Below are 22375 nucleotides of genomic sequence, written 5' to 3'. Positions count from 1 at the left end.
CCCTTAAAATGCATGTAAGTGGACCATTACCCAAGAACTTTTTTCTCCATACCTACCACCAACTTCAGGCACATGCTCATTTGAAGAAACATAACATATACTGCAATTAATGGCAAGTACAGCTAGCAGCGATTCCTGAAAGTAATGCAGCACTTTTCCCAGCCAGTGCACCCAAGAGTGATTACTATGTACTTCTGGCTCGCACATTATGTTTTGCTTCAGGAGTCCTTGCTTAGTAGGCACCACTTGCATGTCTAAAAAGTATACTATTTGAAAGGGCCATAGCATTCCACTATCATTACATGCACAAGTACACATAGCTCCTGCCCCCTGGAAACATGTTGTATCTCAACAGACTTCAGCTGAAGGTGCTATTTTTGCTCCCCATCTCTTCCATATCACTTAATCAAGATTACTGGATTGAGAAGACATTGGTCTTAGTTCCTTTTATTCCCTTGCTTTGTAAAGCAGGTTTGTGCAGTGTTGTTGTTTTTTTTTAAAAAAACAAATATATAAGTACTTGCACCTTGTTTTTTTATTTAAAACAACAACAAGGTGAAAGTACTCATATATCGAGTGTCATGGGTGTCAGCACAAAATGGAGGTCATGGGCAGCAAAAAAAAAGAGGTGTTGGTATTCTGTACAAGTGAATATTGTCACCAAAGAAAGCTTTGTGTGCGTCAGGACTTTATCAGGACTTCTGCTGGTTCCAATGCAGCCTACACAACACCTAACAACACTCCATACAATACAATATTACAAAGGCACAAACAGCAGGCTAGTGCACTTCCAAGTACAATTCTATGCATGTCTGTTCCTAGGTAAATCCCATAAAACCATCAATTCAGGGCTCAATGGGACTTATCCCCATGTAAGTATGCCCAGAATTGCCCAGAATAATTCCTTATGTGTTCAAGTCAAGCATGCATAAAAGTCAATATTCTTTGCTATGTGAATCTGTGACTGAAATATATCAGACATTAGTCCCAGATAGCGAATCCTCTTTAAAACCTATTATAGCGGGATATTCAGGAAGCAAAACAGCTGCTGTTGATCACAGACACCAGGAAAAAGAAGTTGGGGAAACTGGTGTTCATCAAAATGATTCAGAACAATTGATAGGATTTGTACGGAGAGGGGAGGAAGGATGGTGCCTGGTTGTGGGCATGTGTTGGGTGGGAGAATGTGGCCCTTCAGGTCATGTGAGGAGTTGTTTTCAAACAGACTTCTGGCTTAGTATTTCACTTGAGACAGAAGTAACAATTGAATGAGTCAGTTCAGATAGTTCCCACACATCGAGGCTCCTACAGGGCGATACTTTCAGAAAGTTGAAAAGGGGAACAGCAGCAGAAGTTGCACATTTCAGGCAGAGGGCGATGAGTAATGGTGACCTTCGCTGCACAGATTATGGAAATAAATAAATAAAAGCCAGAGGCTTCAAGTAACAAACCGGAGAAGTTTCTTCCCAAGCTGCGCGCCAACCAAGATTCCCTCCTCGTCACCTCAGCGATTCCCTTCAAACGCTCCCTCCACAGAGACGCTCTAGCAGTCCCCCTCGCGCCATTATTAATTAAGAGGCAGTCACTGCTCCAAGGCAACCTGCACGTTTCACGCGCACACACAGTCACTTCCAACACCAAGCCAGTGGCAAACCAAAGCAAACGCCAAGAGGCTTTGTGCTTTGCACGCCCGGCCAGAGCTATAGCTGCACCAGCCCAAGCCGCCTCTCTCTCCCCGCCCCCTTTGCATTCATTCTCCACCACTAGACGGCTGCTGGCATTTTTCAATTAGGTGCGAGAGAAAACATCTTTGTGAATGGGGAGCTGCTGTTGCTGCAACCGCAGGGCACTCTCTGCCCGCCATCCCCCCCCCCCTTTGAAAGGTCCACAAAGGTGGGGGAGATCAGTTAAACGAAACGCGCAAGCGCGAGTCAAAAGCACGTCTCCTCGGAAGTAAATCCCAGTAAGCCAAGCAGGGTTAAGGCAGGATTGCAGCACTGTTTCATACAGATTTACAGGGGGTGCGGCTGGAAGAAACTCCCCCTGTGGTAAACGGGATTTCCTCCCACAGCAGATCTGGAGCTTTAGGATTACAAAGGATTGGTTAGGAAGGACTGCAGCCTCAGTTACTAAGCAAACGCACTGTGGGAGGATGGCTAAAAAACCAAAGCCCACGTTTCAACGTGGAAAGAGGCGCATCATATTCACTACCGCGCTCTAGCCTTTATTATTGTTAAATCTCTCTTCGCCTGCATTTAGCCTAAGGTGACCAGAATCGGGGGAAAGAGACCCGCATCATCCGAGGCAATGGAGAAGAGGGAGGGAGAGACTCACCGCGATCGCTTTGGTTGCTGCCGCCGCCAGTCAAGTTAGAAACTCCCGCCGGATCTCAGTCCCCCGCGCTCTCGCACCGTCCCCGCTTGCTCAGTTTCTTAGCGACACGGTCCAGACGGCTCCCTTTTAACTCCCCAAGGCTGCCCCTTTCGAAAACGTGGGCTGTTTAATGCCTGGGGAGCCTTATTAGGAAATGTTTGCAGGAGTTGGGAGCAGGCGGGACATCGGTTTTTGTGCGTGTGCATGTGGCTGAAAGCGGGGTGGGGGGCGGAGGAGGTAATCAGAGGCGGCGGCAGCAGCAGCAGCCAGCAGCCCTTCTGCACGGACTGCTCGCAGTTTTGACAACAAGCGTTTGTGACCTGCAGCCAGTGGGAGGGGGAGACGAGGCGGGGATGCGATGCGATAGGAAAGGCTGGAGGTGCAGAGTGGAGAGCAGACCGGCGCGGCGTGAGAGACACACAGAAGATCACACCGCTAACAACTAGTGATCCATAGCGCAGGCAGCGTCGCCTCAGACCTGAAAGAAACCCGAGGGGCGTGCGCACCAGATTCCGTTGTCGTTGTCACAGGTGGAATCCCCTCAAAAAACAAAAAGACCGAAGAAGCGTCCTTCGCATTATTTGAGTAGATGACTATTGTCAATGCAAGAAAGGAGTCATTACAAAAATAATAATGAGTGCATCTTTTCTAACTATAGCTGAGCCAAGATTTCTCATTTTTTTCCTGATAAAGTTTCCTGAATTTTTTCTTTTTCTCACTACCTTAGAAAAAGGCCACTTTGATGAATTTTCTCTGAATTTTCTCTCCATTCCATTTTTGTTTATTTGTTATTTATGAGTGGTAACCATCATTTTCTAAAAAAAAAAACAAAAAACTAGAGAACAACAGTGGTAAGGCAATTTGGACACTGTAAAATGGTGGCTAGGCTACCAATGGTAGAACTGTAGAGTTGGAAGGGATCACGGGGGTCACTTAGTCCAACCCCCTCCAATGTAGAATCACACCTAGATCATGCATGGCAGATGGCCATCCAACTTCTGCTTAAAAGCTTCCAATAAATTAAGCGGAACACCATTATCATAGAACGGATACGCACAATGTAGTTCCCTGTCCCTCCATCCCCCATCCCCATCATACCTACAATTCCTATTATAAAAAGTGGGCGAAAAACCAGGGAAATAAAAGGTGATTAAGCTGGTTCCAACACTTCTGCTTTTGCCTTCCGGGAGTTAAACATAGTTGGAGTAAATCTATTATCCACCTTTAGACTGGTTCTAAATCCTTGTTTCAAAAAAAAGGAACACCGATACTGGGAGACCATCTGCTACTTCCCTTTCTATTTGAACTCAGTGTTTGGTATCTTCTTCTAAAATAAAAGGAACAATATGCCTTATTTGATGGGCAAGATAATAAAGTTCTACATTAGGAAGTCCCTCCACCCCCTCTCTCAAGGGGAGATATAGCTGCTTTCCTCTTATCCTAGGACGTTTACTCATAAAAATAATATAATTTAATTGCCTGCAAGGATTGCAGTTGCTTGGACTTAATCCAAATCATAAGAGAATAATAGAAGAAAAAAGTAAGCTTAGGGAAAAATCTTGTTTTCACTGTAGGCTGGTTTCTACATACACTCACATATTCCTCTCTGTTGTCCATCCAGGCAGGCAAGAAGTTCAAGGACACATTGGCCCTCAAGGAGAGTGCAAAGCAGGGCCCCTGAGGGGTGTAGCTGGGGAGAGTCCCAAGGGCCAGAGAGAGAGGCTTGCAGGGCCACATTTGGCCCCTGGCCCTGAGGTTCCACATTCCTGTCCCAAGGGCTCGGTCAATACAAGGTTCTTCTCCACCCCAGTGTTTTCCTCCCCATATCAGTCCTCTGGCATAGGTTAGGTTGAGATACATGACTGGTCAGTTTCATAGATGAATGGGTTTGTAAACATGAGTCTCCCTCGTCCAAGTCCAGCACTGACCACTACACCATGATGATTACCAGACACTGAGAGATTACCTTGCCTACAGCTCCTACATGCCTCATCATTTATCATTTGTATTGGGCATTTGGCTGATCACTATAGGTGAAAGGAAAGGAAAGAATCCCCACCTCCTTATTTGCATTACTGCAAAGTTTGCTTGAGCATGTTGTAAAAGCAGTTAGATGTGTAAACACTACAAACAGGAGATAAGCCTCTAGAAATAGTCCACTCATGCTATAACTTTTGTTTGTGTACATAAGGCCAGGCATTGAATATTTGTCCTTCGCTCTTTTAACTCATGACATCATTCACATGTGAGCCAAGGGCAACTTTGGAAGAAAGGCTCTAGACCCAGCCATATTTATTCCATATGGTTTTGTGGGTAAAGGGGTTTTGATGGAAGAACATGCTACTTTTATCACTAGGTACCATACGGTACTGAAAATGAACTGAATCTGAATTGTCATGTCCCTCACACACGTTAAACCAAGCTTTCTGCTAAGAGTACCAGTGCTATATTCCTTCCCTCCACCCACTTTTGTCAGGGAATTTGAGCGCGGGGGTGGATGAGGCAATAAACTGAAACCAGTATATTTTCTCCAGAAATGATCCAAATAATCTGATTGCTGTGATTTTATCTGGTGAGGTGACCCCACCTTCTTGCATCCAGATTCCACACCCAGCCACAAGGAAACCTTTGGCAGTTGCCCAAGTGCCTCCCAAGGTTAGGGAGAAGTATGCTGTGCAATTGATAAGCAGATGGTAAGTCGCTTCCACAGGAGACAGTGATGTTCACCAGCTTCAATGGCTTTAAAAGAGGATCATATTCATGGAGTGTAAGGCTACCAAAGGCTACAAACCACAATGGCTGTGCTCAGCCTCCACTGTCAAAGGCAGTAATGCTTCAGAATTGCTGGAAACTGCTCAGGTCCTGCTTGCAGATTTCCCCACAGGCATCAGGGCGGCCACTCTGAGAACAGGATGCTGTACTAGATGGGTCACTGGCCTGATCCAGCAGGCTCTTCTTATATTATTGTGTTAAGAATTTCATACCCACGTATGCAGGTTCTGAAACTGAACAGCAGAACGGAAGAGCAACTCTGAACCTGAAAGATAAAGAGGAATTGGGTTGGAATAGTAGAAGGCTTTTGTCCATGGAGTTTTCTTGGCAGGGATACTAGAGTGGCTTGCCGGTTCCTGGTCCAGGTGGATCACGTTTAGTCAAAACTCTCCACTATGACCTGTCCGTCTTGGGTGGCCCTGCACGGCGTAGCTCATAGCTTCTCTTAGTTATTCAAGCCCCTTCACCATGACAAGGCAGTGATCCTCAACAAAGGTCTGTATAGTTAAAGCTATAGTTTTCCCAGTAGTGATGTATGGATGTGAGAGAGCTGGACCGTAAAGAAGGATGATCACTGAAGAATTGATGCTTTTGAATTATGGTGCTGGAGGAGACTCTTGAGAGTCCCACCGACTGCAAGAAGATCAAACCTATCCATTCTTAAGGAAATCAGCCCTGAGTGCTCACTGGAAGGACAGATCCTGAAGCTGAGGCTCCAATACTCTGGCCACCTCATGAGGAGAGGAGACTCCTTGGAAAAGATCCTGATGTTGGGAAAGATTGAGGGCACAAGGAGAAGGGGACAACAGAGGACGAGATGGCTGGACAGTGTTCTCGAAGCTACCAACATGAGTTTGACCAAACTGCAGGAGGCAGTGGAAGACAGGAGTGCCTGGCGTGCTCTGGTCCATGGGGTCATAAAGAGTCGGACACGACTAAACAACAACAGTAGAAGGCTTCAACAGCCTAGGCTGGCTCATTGTTTGAGCCAACAAACTACCTAGACACATACCTGGGATAGAGGTGGAAGAGTATATAGTTGGAACCACCCTTGTTGGTCAGTTAATTACGTTTGGAGTTGTTTTTTAAAAATGTTTTTATTGTAATGATTCAGCTCCCCTCACCCTCCAATTTCAGGGTTGTGTTTGCAGAAGCAAACACACACAAAAAAGTGTTTAATGGAATCTTGCTTAAAAACTAACCACATGTATTTGAGAAAGTAGTTTCCACACAAAAACTTTATGCTATAATAAATCTGTTAGTCCTGAAACTGCCACTCTGTTGTTTACTCATTATGGAAGTACAGTGTTGAAGGCACAGGATGTGGGTCCTGGCTGTGGACCCTTAATATATTATGTTGCTCCTAACTGGTCACTTATTGTTTTGAAAGCTATAAACATTTTTCAGACAGCTGCTACAGAGGCATGTTTAGGAAGCAGAGTCCTGATGGGCTTATGCCTTGTTAAGGCACATTCTTTGGCCTAATGGTGATACAGTGGTACCTTAAGGTCTGTTCTTAACTTGAAACTGTTCTTAACCTGAAGCACCACTTTAGCTAATGGGGCCTCCTGCGCCGCTGCTGCACAATTTCTGTTCTCATCCTGAAGCAAAGTTCTTAACCCAAGGTACTATTTTTAGGTTAGTGGAGTCTGTAACCTGAAGCATCTGTAACCTGAAGCTTCTGTAACCCGAGGTACCACTATACTTGCAATTTTCCAAGCTTATAGGCTACAAACCCCAAGGAGAATTTTAAAGCGGCTTCTGTATGAAACAAAAAGCAGGATAAAGTTACTGAGTGGATGCGTTTAGGGAAGCAGATGATTGAAGCTGAACTGTAAATACTGCAGTTCAGAGATGATTATCAGAAGATTAGGAACAGAGATGCCTAAAATGAGTTACAGTAAAAACGAGCAATGGATATGTGAGAATGTTAAGGAAGGTAGGAGAGGATATATTGTTTTGATATTATCCCTCCTTACTAATACTTACGCTAGTGAGTAAACAGCAGAGCACATTCCCTTTGCAACTTATTGGAAGCAAGCTGATGATTCATTAGAATCCTTTAATTAAGCAATCCAGCCTGGCTTGTCCCTGGTATGTTTCCCCTTTATTTCCCTCTTAAAATAATAATAACACAACACAGTCGTCTTTAAAAGTAAGAACAAAGTTTTACTCACACTCATCTCACAGCAGTAATCTGAAGGCAGGCTTTATCTTGTGGTTACAGTGAAAAGAAGTCTGAGCTACATCTCAGACTTTCTGCTTGTGGGTTCCATCCCATGTGAAGGTTGAGCCATGCGCTGGCTAAGAGCCAGGAGAGCAAGAGTCCAAGGGGGAGATGGTTGCGTGGCCAGCCCTTTTATCTGGTCAGCTAGAGTCATGCACATCTCCCTGATCACACACAGGACATCCTCCCTGTCTCCCTTGTCTGGAGCCACATTCCCCTATGGGTCCATTCTAGGCAACAGGAAAATGACTGCTCTAGTAATAATAACATCCCACAGGATATGGAGTGGTGTGGATGTGAGTTGAAGATGTTTATGCAGGGTCCTTTAACTACTGTTGCAAGAGCAATGTAGATTTAAGACTTCTTTGACACAGCCATCTCTCACTCTCAGCTCTCAGCTCTCCTCCTCATGGACCCACTCTCTGCCCGCACAATCCCCCACTCAGGTTCTCGCTCTCCTCCTCCCACCAGACCCACCCTCTGCCTGCATAGTTTGGGGGAGGAAGAAGAGACTGAATACATGAAAAAGGCGTCAAAACAGGATAGGTGACACTTTTCTCAAACAAATGATCACATTTTTCTAGGGATGGGTGGCAACCCTGGTTACACATGACAATACCACCCAGTGTTGTTAACTTCTGTGCATATATACCCAACTAAGCACCAAGGCTGTTGCTAACTGTTCTGGTACATGTGTGAGCATTTCCATTACTAAAGTTGTTTATACCTCCACCGATGAGCAACCCTGTAGGATATAATGCCATACAATGTGTGACAATTTTGCACATTCTTTGTGTGTGCTGCATTGTATTGCATTCTGTTGTGTCCTATGTGGTGCTTGTGTTGTGGGGAGTACATTATCTAATGTTTGCATGTGTTCTGTCCTATTATATTTTGTTCTGTGTGGCATATGTATTGTCTTGTGTGTTACTGAAGAATAGCTCAGCCGGTAGAGCACGAGACTCTTAATCTCAGGGTTGTGGGTTTGAGCCCTACATTGGGGAAAAGATTCCTGCATTGCTGGGGGTTGGACTAGATGACCCTCATGGCCCTTTTCAACTCTACAATTTTATCTCTTATACCTGCTTATTTCTCATATCGGAGTAAACAGGATTTAGACTATGCACATTTAGTTGGGAGAAAGCCGTGGGCATAGCCATGAGGGTGGCAGGGAGGTAGCTGCCCCCTCCGTCAAGTAAATAAATAAAAATACCTAACTAACTGACCAACTGCATTGCAAATAACTTGGTTCTGCCCCCCTCTAAAACAAATCCTTGCCACACCCATGGAGAAAGCCCAATCAAATTAAATGGGAGCTACTTCTGAATAGATCGCCATAGGACTGTGCTGGTAAGGGGTTTACTTTCACTGGTTCATGCCCTAAATCTCTTCTCTTTTTTTAGAATCAAAATGTTTCTTTTTGTCATGTGTCATGCTGGAGCACACCTGCAATTTGGCCTCATGAAATCTGAAGACATTTCAGAACTACAGAGGAGAGCCTCTTCCTCTAGCTTACCAGCAGTAAAAAGGTTCTGAAATGGCACCGCATGTACAACCTTTTGTTTATTATGGAAACACTTTAATCGCAAATGAAGTCAATTATCTAAGCAGCTGGAGTTGAAAATGTGAACAATGGAATAGTGACATTCCTGGATTTGCATGTAAAATGCTTGACTGGTAATGAAGAGATCAACTACAATCAGGGTCAAAGAATATTATTCTAGGCATTCTACATTTAATCCACTAAAAGCAAAGAAACCTGGAATACTCAGATCTCTCAGGAACAATTCACACATTGCTTACATTTAAAGTGCTTAGGACCCCTGTATGTTAAGATTCACTTATATTAAATGCATTTAATTAAAAATGTTTAGAATCCATCTTATATAATTATCCTTCAGAATCTATTGAGCTGCCTTGCTGAACCGTATAAAAACAAAGCTATTTCAAACAAAAAGGAAACAGCAGCAGTAAAAAAGCACAGCATACCCAGATAAGGAATAAGGACGGCTAATTGTATTCTGAACCTAAGGCCCTCTGAATTTGCAGAGCCTTAGCCTGTCAACCCAAGCATGAATCAGGTGAATATTTCCTGGAAAGGTGATTAGATGCCACCACTGAAAGGACTCTGCTTCACATTGCCACACACGGCATATCAGCATCACACCTGAGGCTCCATCTACAGTACTCAGTCGCTTTCTTTGCTTTGCCAGCACGAGTGCAATGAAAGACAGAAAGATAGACCTGGAGAGGGGAGAGATTCATTCTGTTAAAGTTCCAGCAATATTTTCAGAAACCTAGCAAGGGAGCCAGAGGTTACAAACAGGAGTAGTCCATGTTGTGAACTACAACTCCCATCATCCCTGATTATTGGCCATACTGGGTAAGGCTGATGGGAGTTGTAGTTCAGTGATATCTGGAATGTTGACTACAGTACAATCCCCCAAAAATATTCTTTTGACTCTCGTGCCTAGAGTGCTGGACGGTGTGGGGGGGTGCTAGCTTGCTGGGAATGCCTAACTTTCTAATGCCTGCAAGCCACAAAAATGCTGAACTTCAACACTTGCACTGGCTGGAGCTCTGTAGGCTTAAATAATAATAATAACATCCCCATAGACTTTCTCCTGCCAAGAGCAGGACTGCCAGGTTCTGCGTATGGCCATTATTATTGCTTTGTTCATATACATAAAAGCCGAGACATGGTCTGGGACACAGTGGTAAAATGCTGGGAGCTGGTTCATACTTGGGGGGGGGGGAGTGAAAAACAGACTGTTAATATTAATGTACACTGGCAAGAAAGTTCTAGTAATTTTTCCATGCAGGTGCAGACATGGCTGTTCTTGCACCCAGCTTTGATTCCACGCCAATACAAGCTGTTGTTTGCTGGCAAAGGACGGTTGCTAAACGGAGATACTTTTGAGTCCTGAGATTTTAATTTTTAAAAAAAGCAAAGCACAGACTCAGGAATCCCCCCTCTGGTCAAGCTGGAACATGGCCTGATTTCTTTCTTTAATTTATTAGTTAAAAAAATAGTCAATACTGTATTTGCAATTGCAGTGGCAGATAACAACACTAATTAGCATCACCTTTCACCAACAATATCTAATAAGTTAGTTTGATTTATTTAAGACAAGTCAATGATGAGAAAAAAATGTTTGAGTTCTGGCTTTAATGGTCTGTTGGTGCATCTATTGCAGAGCAAGTCACAATTAGGTGTTCTTGTCTCTGAAAAGCTTCGAGAATACTACTAATGACTGTTTGGACTTGGACTGCATGGTCTCCTTGCAATGGCATATGGAAGCAGTATTTTACATCAGTAGGCAAAGCTTGTTTTCTAAGCATTTCACCACAACCATGAGAACTAGATCCTTTATTCTATTTAAAAAACATTCCTGAACTTTTCAGTATTTCAGATTCTGCAACAGCTTCCATGATAAAGCCCAGATGCTTTCAGAATAACAGCCATTAAAATATCAGGGTTTGATGATAGCTTCCTTCCTATATTTATTCTGCAGTGTACTACTATTCAGATTGAAAAATCCACAATAGGACAAATTTTTTCCTTAGGACCAGAGAAAGTAGTGAACAAATTTTCTGATACTGCAGAACTCTTTAAAGCTTTTCAATTATTTTGTAAGTTGAATTTCTCTGAAGAGCCAACACAACTCCCTTTACTTTTTGTCACCCAGATTGCTTTTTTATTTTATTTTTTGTACACAGCTAATGACTATGCACAAGTGTCTTACTTCATTTATTTATGGATGTTGGTATTGATAATTAGAAGGCATGAGAAGTGATCTCTATCCCTACATAGTGACTGGTAATTCAACATATAGAAGTCTGGAACAAGTTGTTTCAGGAGCAATGCATTATGTGACCACAGCTGATTTAGTTTGCTTTACCACACTACTCCAGAATAAGTGATTTAGGACTTTTAACAAACCTGTTCCTCTCTATAAAGCACTTGACATTTTCCATTAAAAGGATAATTAACTTGAAATTGGTGACATGTGCAACAATTGAATGCACATTAGAGTTAGTATATCTATCATCACTACTGGTTATTCAGGAGGTGTAAGACAGAAGTTAGTAAGCAAGATGAATGAAAAAGGGATTAGTAATTTTGAAAGATTTGTTAAAATTTGTTTTTGGCTGGCTATCTTCTTTTATTGGGTAAGTTACTTTTAGTGGCATATTTAGATTTTGTGTTGAAATGTAGTGATTTGAGTAGAAGCTGTATAATCTATTACATAGCTTTTTTGTTGTTGAGTCAAACATTCTTTGTGCTTACAAATTGAATTGTGTTTGTGTGCAATCAGCTTCTGGTTTTGTTTTAGTTGTTCTACTGCTGTGCTTTCCAATAATTGTATAGATTTGTAACTGCTATAGGTTAGAAGTCTTAAGATGTCACTGTAAGGTTTCTGTGTAAAAAGTACTCTAGATAATTCTCTAGCAACCTTTCAAGTTGTACAGTGTTAATGAACATAGCCTCTTTTAACAAGTTAAAATAGTTCTATTAAAATCTGCTTGGTCATCCAGTGTTGTTTAACAAAAATTATACACTCCCCGTTTTTGAGAAAATAAGGCTGTAATCCTAACCCCAATGAGTAAAACCCATTGTGTTCAATAGGACTGGGTTCTTAGTAGGCATCATTCTTCTTCTTTTTATTTTTATTATATTTATTGCATTTATATCCCACCATTTTTCAAGGAGTTCAAAGTAGCATATGGGGATCTTCCCCAACTCATTTAATCCTCATAACAACCCTGTGAGGTAGGTTAGCCTGAGAGGCGGCGACTAGACTAAGATCACCCAGCGAGCTTCATGGCAAGCTGGAGATTTGAACCCTCGTCTCCAAGGTCCTAGTCCAACATTTTAACCACACTGGCTCCCCTTGTATTGAGACATAATGAGAAAGTCAGACTTTCCTATTGGCCTCCTTCCTAAAAAGAAGTGCTTATGCAACACAAAACTTAAGAAAAAGGATGAATACAAAACTGATTGTATTTATATTGAGATAAAGAGCTGCTATGGGTGAAACGGAAAGGCAGTACAAGTCCAGGCCCTCCATGATGCAACTTAGAACTGGTAAAAAAAACAAAGCCTGAAAGAGTACTGTACTGATATAAATTAGCTTTTATATTCTACATAGGAACAGCCAGCCCATGCAGGATGATACACCAAGGCTTGATCATTTGCAATCAGATTTACAATGGGGAAAATAAAGCATTCCTTAATGCAGAGACTAGGGGGCAATTTAATAAGTTACACAATGCTTGTTTGTCATTTTTTAAATTATTATTATAAACTGTGTGACTAATATGCATGTTTCCTCAAGAGTAAGCTTTCACAGCTTCTTTTATTGACTCTTAACGTTCTAGGTCTCTGGAGTTGTGTTAATGTGCACTGGAGTATCTATTCAGGTGAAGCTCCGTGATATCTATGTAGTGATAAATGATGCTGCTTCAGAAGTCCCTGTGATCATAACAGTTATTGGCACACTTGTCGTCCTTTCGTCAGCCTTTGGGAAAGTTGCTCTACTAAAACACAGTCCTAACTTGATCAAATTGGTAAGTAATGATACCCAGATTTCTAAGTCAGATCCAAAGCATGAGTAGGCCTTTAAATTTAGCTGAATCTTAACCTCTACCCTTCTGAAGGCACAGAGGAGGGCTGGGTCAAGAGATGCCATACTGTAATTGAATTGTTTTTTTTAAAGTTGCAGTGCTTTCTTATCTGGGTTGTGTAATTCAATGGGGAGGTGCGCTTAGGTCTCTCACCCATTCTTTTAATTCCTTGTAATACCCACAGGAAGAACTATGCTAGGCAACCGTCCTGACAACCACAAATAATAAATGTATTGTTGCCTAAGCATAAGAAATAGGCAAGAAATAAACTAGTAATCTTGCACAATTGATTTCCCCACCCTCACTCAAAACAGATTAGGTTCAGAGCAAACGGTATAATGACCCGTCTTTAGAGCAAGTAAAAACCTTCTGAAGACCATAGGCCATGTACAGTGGAACCTCGGGTTAAGTACTTAATTCGTTCCGGAGGTCCATACTTAACCTGAAACTGTTCTTAACCTGAAGCACCACTTTAGCTAATGGGGCCTCCTCCTCCTGCTGCGCTGCCGGAGCACGATTTCTGTTCTCATCCTGAAACAAAGTTCTTAACCTGAAGCACTATTTCTGGGTTAGCGGAGTCTGTAACCTGAAGCATATGTAACCTGAAGCGTATGTAACCCGAGGTACCATTGTACACATTAGCCATTATTCTGCCTCTATTGTATTCCCATTCCTGGCTTGCGTGTACACACCACATTACCCACAATGCAGAGCTATCCTATGGTTTATTGAGGAAAAACTGCTGTTTGATGTGATTTCCCTCAAACCAGCTTCAATCCAAAAGGCAAATTAAACCACATTCCATTCGCAGACAAGCTGAGGTGTGTAACTTTGAGACATCCATTGCAAATTCACAGATGGCAGCGTGTGTGCGGGTGACAACTTCATGAATGGGAATTGGAGGGGGTACCAAACAGGTATCCCTGCCACCTCTCTGGTGTACTTAGCAATGTGCAAATGCATTGTGTTTTAAGCCGCTAATGTGTACATATCTTATATGAAGGAGTTTTTGAGTATACTTTGTGATAAGTAAAAAAATCCTGCCTATGTAGGTAACTGTTCTTCATCTCAAACCCTGTTCTCTTGTTCAGCTGGGAAAACTACTCCATCCGAGTGTGTGCCTGTTGGCTTTTAATACTGAACACATGCCCCAAAATATGTTGTTTTAGAAGTGAACATATAAACAGTGGTATACACTTTAACCACAGCAGGTTAATTTACCATGTATGGACCTGAAGGCTGAACTTAAATATGATCAGCCATTTGATTTTGACTAGTCCTAAGTGTGACTTCATCTCTTAATCTATATTGGTGCCAGTGATAATGGACAAAATGTTGAATTTGGCTCTGTAGGCATCATACAATCAACTTGGCATCTCAGATAAATTAAAATTAGACTAGGGGATGTGGGAGACCTGGGTAGATAAATAAGAAAAAAATGAGGGCACCAATGCAATTTTCTGCAATTATTTTTAAAAAACCACTTAGCACAATCCTGATGTTTGTTGTTGTTGTTAAGAAAATGACCTTTAAGCTGAAAGCAACTCTTCGTTTCTAGTTCATAGGCATATTGTTGGCACTGTTGGTACTTGAAATCTCAGTTGGTGCTGTCGCCTACACTTACAGACATAAGGTAAGTTTTGTGCTAAAACAAGGCACCACCTTAAATAGTTTTTGGGTGTTGGAAAGATGTAGAACTAGAGTCTTACCTAAAGTCAATATTCTCAAAGAGAAGTGGGCAATTGCAGTAAGTGGGATGGGCACATATTTTATTATTTCGAACCGATGCATAACACTCCTGTGCTTACCACCTTCCACAGCAAGGAGGTATTTCTTTCCTTCTCAGTCCCCCTCCAATAAAACAAAAACCTTTTTAAATAAACGTTCCCAATCCAATAGCTTGTGCTTGCAGCCTCGGCCCTGTATACCTGAAGCAGCGTCTCCACCCCCAGCTTTCAGCCTGGACACTGAGGTCCACCTTCGAGGGCCTACTGGCAGTTCCTTCACTGTGAGAAGTGAGGTTACAGGGAACCAGGCAGAGGGCCTTCTCAGTAGTGGTACCCTCCCTGTGGAATGCCCTCCCATCAGATGTCAAGGAGATAAGTAACTATACAACCTTTAGAAGACATCTGGAGGCAGCCCTGTATGGGGAAGTTTTTGATATTTAATGTTTTATTAAGTTTTTGTATTTGCTAGAAGCCGCCCAAAGGAGCAACCCAGTCAGATGGGTGAGGTACAAATAATAATAATAATAATAATAATAATAATAATAATAATAATAATTAATTACTGCTGAATTGTCCCCTCGGTCACATAGCCTACCTGCCCATGTGTCTTAGTTTTGGGCAGCAGGTTTAGAAGACTACTCCAACCTGAATTTGCCAATATGTGATTGAATCCCACCTGCAAAATAGCCTGAAAACCAGCCGTGGTCTACTAATTCATGTAACTGGAACAGGCCTTTTGGTCAAAACTGGTGTGGAATGAAGAGATCTTCCCAGTCCTGAAGCCCATGTTCTTAGTCTGAAGCACATACTATTTGCTTCAGTGGATAGAAGTAGGATTGAATCTGGTGGGGCAAGTCTTCCCTGGTTATCCTCTATACGTGTTGGTCTCTACCTACAGAAGGCCTTCAGGTTATTCCTCTAATTTGAGAGGGTGGTCCTGATGTGGTTCTTTTATATTTGCTTTATAAATGCTTCCTAACACATCATTCCATTTTTAATTAAATCTTCAGCATTGAATTGAGTTTTTCTTGGGATATTTAACAGTGTGTAAGCTTTTAACTGCCTACAATGTGCTCAATAAATATGGAATAGAAAGGCTGAGGGAGAAAGTATGAAAATAAATTGTCTTGGCTACATTTCCCAGTTGGTAAGGTGGACAAACCTCAGAAAGCAAATGCGTTAAACCAGAAGTCTTGCAAGAAACATTAGTGCCTGTCATGTCTTCATAGGGTTTGCCACTAAACTGAAACACCAGAGAAAATACGGAAACACTTCTGCACAATGTTAGACTATACCACAGATGGTACCCATTTTTTCTCCAGAGCTAGTGTAAGAAGTGCTTCCTTAACCAAAATATATAAATGGATTTCCATTCCTGCTTCTGCCTTGAGTGAGACCCTATGTGTTGCAAGTTGATGTACAAAAGGGGTGTTAGCTTGGAAGCAGTAAAGTAATATGCAGCCTAGTAATTATGCTTGGAACCTTGTAACTTGTTAATGATCCATCTGTTGAATGTGCCAGTGTCTCTCAGATGTTTGAATTTCCCTTTCTCTTCCTTACCTGCTACACAGAAAAGATAATATTGTGTAGTCCTAATTTAAGTGATTATTTTAGATGGATCCTTCTAGCGTACCAAATGCTGTTCTTGCCTAAACTTTCATGGCCAGAATTGTGGGAGCCAAGCTAAGTGGAGGGAAAGGGCCCACTCAGTAAGAGTCCAATTGATTGATTGATTAAGACACAACTTCCACTTGTGTGCTTGAAGTCCTTTCATAAAAAGAAATGGTTCTCCTTAGCTCTACCCCCCTCCATGCAAATTATTTTCTCCTGCCTTTGGAAAACCCTGTGTGTGTTAATGCAGTTGCACCAGATTTTGTTGAGCGATACCTTGAAGACATTGGACAAATATAATGAAGAAGTGCAGATCACCAAAGGGGTGGACTCTTTACAGACAGAGGTAAGCAAACTTTCTTTTCAGTTATAAAGACCAGAGAACTAATGGTGAAGCCCAGTATTCTGGTAACATTTAAGAAGCTCAAGCGTGAATAACAATATATTTTTTTTAGTCTTTCTATGCTGCCATCTAAAGGCTATTGGATTAGACCAGAAAACCCACTGGTCCTGGAAAGAAAAGGGAAGAATCCCTCTAAGTCAAGGAGGCACAACTTTGAAGATGGCATGATAGAATGATTGCCTTTTGAGATTTTCTGTCCCACCATTTTCTCTGGTTGAAAAAGACTTTGTTGGGCTTAAAATAAAACCCTTGGAAAACCTGTCTAGCTAGAGTTGACAATGGGAGTAAAAGAAATTAGTGTTCACCCTATGGCTGTGACAAATTGTCATAGCACCTTCAGATTACCTGTTTAGCAGAATAGCATATTAGTATAAGTAGAATCTTTCTTCATACTTTTTGCTGTTGTCAAGAAGAGTTGTTAGGCTTTCATCAACAACCACACTATCTGTTCCACTGCTTACCAACCTAAATCCCTTTCCCTTCCACTCTAGTTCCAATGCTGTGGTGCAGAGAACTATACCGATTGGCTGAACACAAAATTTGGATCTCTTTCTTCATCTGTCCCAATAAGCTGTTGCAGAGTACCTGTGGAAAACTGCATCACAGATCTAAGCAAAGACACAGCAGGCATTAACCAGCAGGTAAATGTCATAGTGTCAAAAACCACATCTTGCATGTCTTGTCTCTTAAGGGAAATGTGTGTTTGAAACTAATATCCTTCAAAGTGGGCAACCAGTTAGGGATGTGCTAGCAAATAAAATGGGTTAGAGCCAGGCAAAAACTAGAGTGCAAGTCTCCCTCTAAAGTCAACCAAACACAGATTAATGCACATAATCATGTCTACCAAGTGGCAGTGTGGTCCGTGATGTGGGCACATTTTGCAGCCAGCATTGCAGCCTCCAGTAGCCAACCAGCAGAGTTATTTAAGGTGGTCCAGAGATTGCCGATTCCCCTTGTGGGGGAAGGGCCCCCTGGAGCCTTTGAGGGCCTACTGTGAACAACTGGCTGCACATTGTGAGGATAAAGTCACCCGACTTCTGAATTATCTTGACTCTGCAGCTTCAGTTGAAGCATCCAATTCTATAGTCTGTGACATGTTGTGGAACTGATTTCAGATTATGTGGCCTGATGATGTGGACATATGTATAGGGAAGTTTTTTAAGGTTTAATGTTTTAGTAAGGTTTTTATATACGCTCAAAGCCACCCAGAGTGGCTGGAGCAACCCAAACAGATGAGCAGGGTACCAATAATAAATTGTTGTTATTATTTGCTTGTGGCTATATGCCCAACCATGTGTCCTCTTGACCCCCCAACCCCTGGCTATAAGGCATAGTTGAGAGTAACATTGGGAGTGTGTTTTTTGTCTCCCTTGGAGTTCTGCTACAGAGGAGTGTTGTTGTTGTTTAGTCGTGCCCTACTCTTCGTGACCCCATGGACCAGAGCACACCAGGCAGAGAGTACAGGGCGCTATTTTATTCCCAGTGCTATAACAATCTATATGGAGCTGTTGAGAGCGAAATTAGGAGATTTGGGGCAAGATGCCATCAGTATGCTGATGTCATTCATCTCTGTCTCCATAAAATCTGAATTGGGAGAGGTCTTGTGAGCCCCAGACTGGTGCCTAGATGTAGTGGTGGACCAGATAAGGGAAAATAAACTCTATCTTAGCAAAATAGAGGTGCTCTGAGTGAGTGGTTCCCGCCTCTGAGAAATTGGCCAATTCCCATCTCTAGGTACTCCCTCTGAAGGAGCAGACTTGCATTCTGGGGGTGATTTTGGAGTCAGCTGTGTGTCTGGAGGCCTAGGTAGGAGCACATTTTTTCAACCCTGTGTGGCAGCTGCAGCTGTTCCTGGACTGGTATAGCTTAACCAGAAGTAGTCCAAGCACATGTAAATACTGAATTACTGCAATGAACTTGATGTGTTGCTCCTGTTGTGCTTGGTCTAGAAACTACTGTTAGCGCAGAATGATGAAGCACAATTGCTGACAGGAGGGAGACCTTATCAGCATATAACACCTGCACTGAGATCTGCACTGGCTGCCAGTTTGTTACCAGGCCAAATTTAAGGTGTCACTATTACTATATAAAACCCTTAACAGCTTGGGACCAGTTTACTTAAAGGATATATGTTTACTTAAAGCAATATATGCCCACTCTGCCATTTCAGTCTATGGAACTTGCATTTTTACAAGTGCGACATAATTTCCATTCAGCACTTGCAAGCAAATGATCCTTCAATGCGACAGTTTGTAATATTGTTTTTAAATAGCCGATTTTATATTTTGACATTTTGTCAATTTATTTTTAAGGTTTGCTTTCATTGGTATTTTAAAATGAGTGTTTTAGATTGCTGTTTGTAAATCACAAGCAGTGTGTACGTTTTGTTAAATGAAATGAGTAAATAGAGTGCACATTTTACATCAATGCATCTGTGAACAGAAAGAGCTGTTGCATGTACAGAGAACACATTAAATCGCCTGTCTCTTAATGTAGCTGTCTATAATGTGTACACCCCACCACACATACCAGAGTGAGCCCAACCAAATTTGGTGTGACATCTTATTTCTCAGTGTGACCAGCACATCTTGGAATACTTAATATGCATGAAAAACATCAGGCTACCATCCTCATCCTTTAGATCTGTCCTGAGTTCTAAGTTGATGGGGAACGTTTGGAATTCCAACACTTTTGTTTGGTGTTCAGATACAACGAAGCAAAACTCAATGTACTGTTATGAAAGGGAAAAGAGACCAGTCCTATTTACATAAATAGCAGGATGTTCAGTGGTGTAACCCTGCACAAGGTTTGAGATGAGAGGGTACGCACATTGTATTCCTGTAACATTAATGCAAGCATAGTGCACTGAAGCTAGCAGCACAATCACTAATTATGTAGGAGTTTCCTGAAACTCCCACTGAACTCCCAGTGATCTTACTCTGCCCAGATTCTAAATGCTGATGCTGAAGAACTTATACTCCCATCTTCCAGACAGGAAGGAGGTTGCCCATTCAGGGAAGCGTGGCTCACGTAAAGGAAATATCTGCTGATAATCTCTCACCATTAGCCATTTCTGGGCTGGTTCATTTTAAAGTGACTTCTTTGCTAACACTTTCTTCGCATGCCAGGTCTAAGTTTCTGTTGCAGTAACTTTTGGATTTCACTGAGTGTTTGAAAATCACAAACTGATTCGGGACTTTGGTCCCAGCACTCTTGGTAGCAGCCTCCAGAAGTGCTCTTAAATGAAGGACCAGGTTAGGAATGTGGCATGGCTGGGCTCTCCAGATAAAAACTTCTAAAAGACAATGATCTACATTGTTTTAGACTGCATATATAGTTGCTTCTAAGCGCTGATCTGGTGCTTGATAAATGAGTCTTAATGTTGCAAAACCTCCAGACCTTCCAAGCTGGCTTGGACATTGCATTCCACCTTGATTCTTTCTCGTGAAGAGGGGGAGGCATTAATTCATTTGTAGCTAGAGGTTCTCGTTCTTGTTGTTTAACTCTTGGAGGCTTCCCCATCTGTTTCCCATGCAAAAAAAAGCAATGACTGCTGACTTTCCCATCTATCAACCAGTTTGGGGAGGTGGGTAGAGGAGATCAGCTTTTTTGCCTCTTGTGATGGTCCCCTTACCTACTGCCTTTAAGAAGATATGGGGATATGATTTAGCTAACACTGGCGGGAGTTGAGAGTCGAGGAATGGTGCCTGTGGATTTAATGATGGGCGTCACTACTTTCTCTCATAATTTGACAGCAGGAATAAAAAGAACTGGAGCCTCTGTTTGAAGACTCTCTCTCTCCCTCCCCCCTCCCCCTTTGTGTGTGTGTGTGTGTGTGTGTGTGTGTGTAGGAATCTTAATCACAATGTGAAACTTAGATTTTCATTTATTTAAAAAGTTCTGCCTTTGATTTTGAAGGTGCCCCTTGCAGCAATTAAAATATCAGGTTTTTCTCTTTCTTTCTCCAGGGGTGTGTTCTAAAACTGAATAATTGGGTTGAAGAGCAGATTGCTATACTTGGCGGGGTTGGGATTTTTGCTGGAGTTGCACAGGTAAGCATGAAGTGTTAAACTGAAGTGTTAGACTGGTCTATCAAGTAGCTCTAGATTTAAACACTATAGATGGGGGTGCTATTTGATGTTGATGTTGACAAATGTGAGAGCCAGGCTTTCGAAATTTAGAAATAAGTACCAGCCAGATGCATTTGGGTTTTCTAAAAGTGTTTTTTTCTAATGTAAGGTGACAATCCCTATATTTCACATTGGAAGCAATGAGCCAAGTGGTTGCCCCAGTGTATATATAAAAATACATCTAGAGCAAAATACGGTAGTTCTGATTACTGTCTAGCTATTGTGTCTTCCTTCTTTGTGTTTCAAGTACCCAAATACCCAATCCTAAAATTTCTGTATGTTCTGTGCTTTCTTTCTAGCTATTTGGGATTCCATTTTGCTATCTGCTGCTAAGAACGCTAAAAGAAAATTATGAACATATTGAATAAGTTTCAAGAAGCTGATGTGAATTCTGCAGCTGGGATTGGAAGAAAACATTTAACGGTTCTGCACTTTTGGGGGGTCCTGCTTGTTGTGTAGTGCATAAATAAAATACTTACATCACTCCAGTGTGGTAGTTCTCAAACTTTCTACCATCCCATGGCCCATTTCAAATGGTTATACAAATTGAGACCTACTGCTCAAAAAATGGCTGCGGATGGAAGCACCATTTGTTGCATCACTTTCTCTCACTATCTGATCCCTCTTTGCAAATTGCTAAAAAAGTTATTCGTGAGTTCCTTCTATGGAACTTCCTGGCACAATTCAGCTTTTCTCAAGACAGAGATAGTGGCTCTGGAGATATTATGAACCCACCTCCCCATTTCAGGCAGAATTTTATGCAGAGGTGCTGCTGTTGTATAGGTCCTCACCCACTCACCCCACACGTTGCCTCTTTGTGTCTTTATGCAGCTCCTATGCTTTCTTCTCCACTCTTAATTCCATTCTTAGCATGTGCCCTCTGGACCTACCCCAAGCTACCAGTTTCTTTCATTCTTCCTTCGTGCTCTTTTTTTTACTTCTATTTCTTTCTCTTAGTAAGTTTATCTCTCTTCTCTGCTTCTTTCCTATTTTGGTGTGTGTGTGTGTAGTTCCCCATCTCCCAACCATCTTTACTTGTTATGCATACACTACTGTTGACTTCTCAGCAAAACTGCCCAATGCTTGCTTGTCCTTATGAGATATGGACTCATTGTTAAAACTGTGTTTATGGAAGACAATCTTACTCAGCTTCGAGTGATCGCCAAAGAAGAAGGTAGCTGCTACCTTGGAGCTGGGCAGTAGAAGCTTTCTGGCTCAGCTGGAGACCAGGTGGGAAGGAAGATTTAGGGGGGGCTCTCTGTGTGTGTGGCCAGAAGGTTCATCAGCATCATAATCATGGGTTGCTTTCCTGCCCTCCCCGCCCAGTCATCCCTACCCTCCTTCCTCCACACTTGGCCAGCCAGTCCATCCATCCATTCAATTGTCCATTTCCCTTATTTCCTCTGCTTTTCTGTCCTACCACCTTGCCTTCTAACCTACTTCCACTTCCACATGTGATGATGCCGTGTGCTGGTGGGGTTCTGCTGGCAGTCAGGCGAGGGAG

General features: G+C 42.2%; 2 protein-coding genes across 12 annotated transcripts in view; one reads left to right on the top strand and one right to left on the bottom strand.

Annotated features, from left to right (window-relative positions):
- The window catches only part of MYLK (myosin light chain kinase), a 184216-nt gene extending 181363 nt beyond the window's left edge, over nucleotides 1–2853 (bottom strand). For 2 of the 10 annotated variants that reach the window (XM_083583780.1, XM_083583782.1), the window contains exon 1: nucleotides 2335–2812. The gene's annotated coding sequence lies outside the window, so the exon portion shown is untranslated. Of the gene's footprint in view, nucleotides 1–1451; nucleotides 1714–2334 lie in introns of those variants that run through there. The other 8 variants (XM_083583779.1, XM_083583791.1, XM_083583781.1 and 5 more) reach the window with 6 other exon arrangements.
- An 18-nt stretch (nucleotides 2854–2871) lies between these two features.
- LOC310749296 (tetraspanin-6-like) lies at nucleotides 2872–21359 on the top strand. 2 transcript variants are annotated; one of them, XM_083585976.1, is made up of 7 exons: nucleotides 2872–2958; nucleotides 12755–12943; nucleotides 14559–14633; nucleotides 16589–16684; nucleotides 17233–17382; nucleotides 20710–20793; nucleotides 21171–21359. In XM_083585976.1, the coding sequence occupies exons 2-7, from the start codon at nucleotides 12773–12775 to the stop codon at nucleotides 21237–21239; spliced, it is 645 nt and encodes a 214-aa protein (XP_083442102.1). In that variant the 5' UTR covers nucleotides 2872–2958; nucleotides 12755–12772; the 3' UTR covers nucleotides 21240–21359. The 2 variants fall into 2 exon arrangements, with proteins under 2 accessions (XP_083442102.1, XP_083442101.1); XM_083585975.1 differs by lacking the exon at nucleotides 2872–2958 and adding an exon at nucleotides 11099–11545.
- The last annotated feature ends 1016 nt before the right edge of the window (nucleotides 21360–22375 follow it).

Source organism: Podarcis filfolensis, assembly GCF_964270895.1.
Source record: "Podarcis filfolensis genome assembly, chromosome: 1".
Classification (NCBI taxonomy): Eukaryota; Metazoa; Chordata; class Lepidosauria; order Squamata; family Lacertidae; genus Podarcis; species Podarcis filfolensis.
Note: the sequence above shows the minus strand (reverse complement) of the source record. Positions and strands in the feature narration are given on the sequence as shown.

Bases quoted from the DNA above. Each gene is read 5' to 3' on its own strand.
- LOC310749296 (XM_083585975.1), top strand. From the start codon at position 11,396: ATGCACATTAGAGTTAGTATATCTATCATCACTACTGGTTATTCAGGA. The intron at 14,634-16,588 runs GTAAGTTTTGTG...GTGTTAATGCAG, and splicing joins CCTACACTTACAGACATAAG to TTGCACCAGATTTTGTTGAG. The intron at 20,794-21,170 runs GTAAGCATGAAG...CTTTCTTTCTAG, and splicing joins TTTTTGCTGGAGTTGCACAG to CTATTTGGGATTCCATTTTG.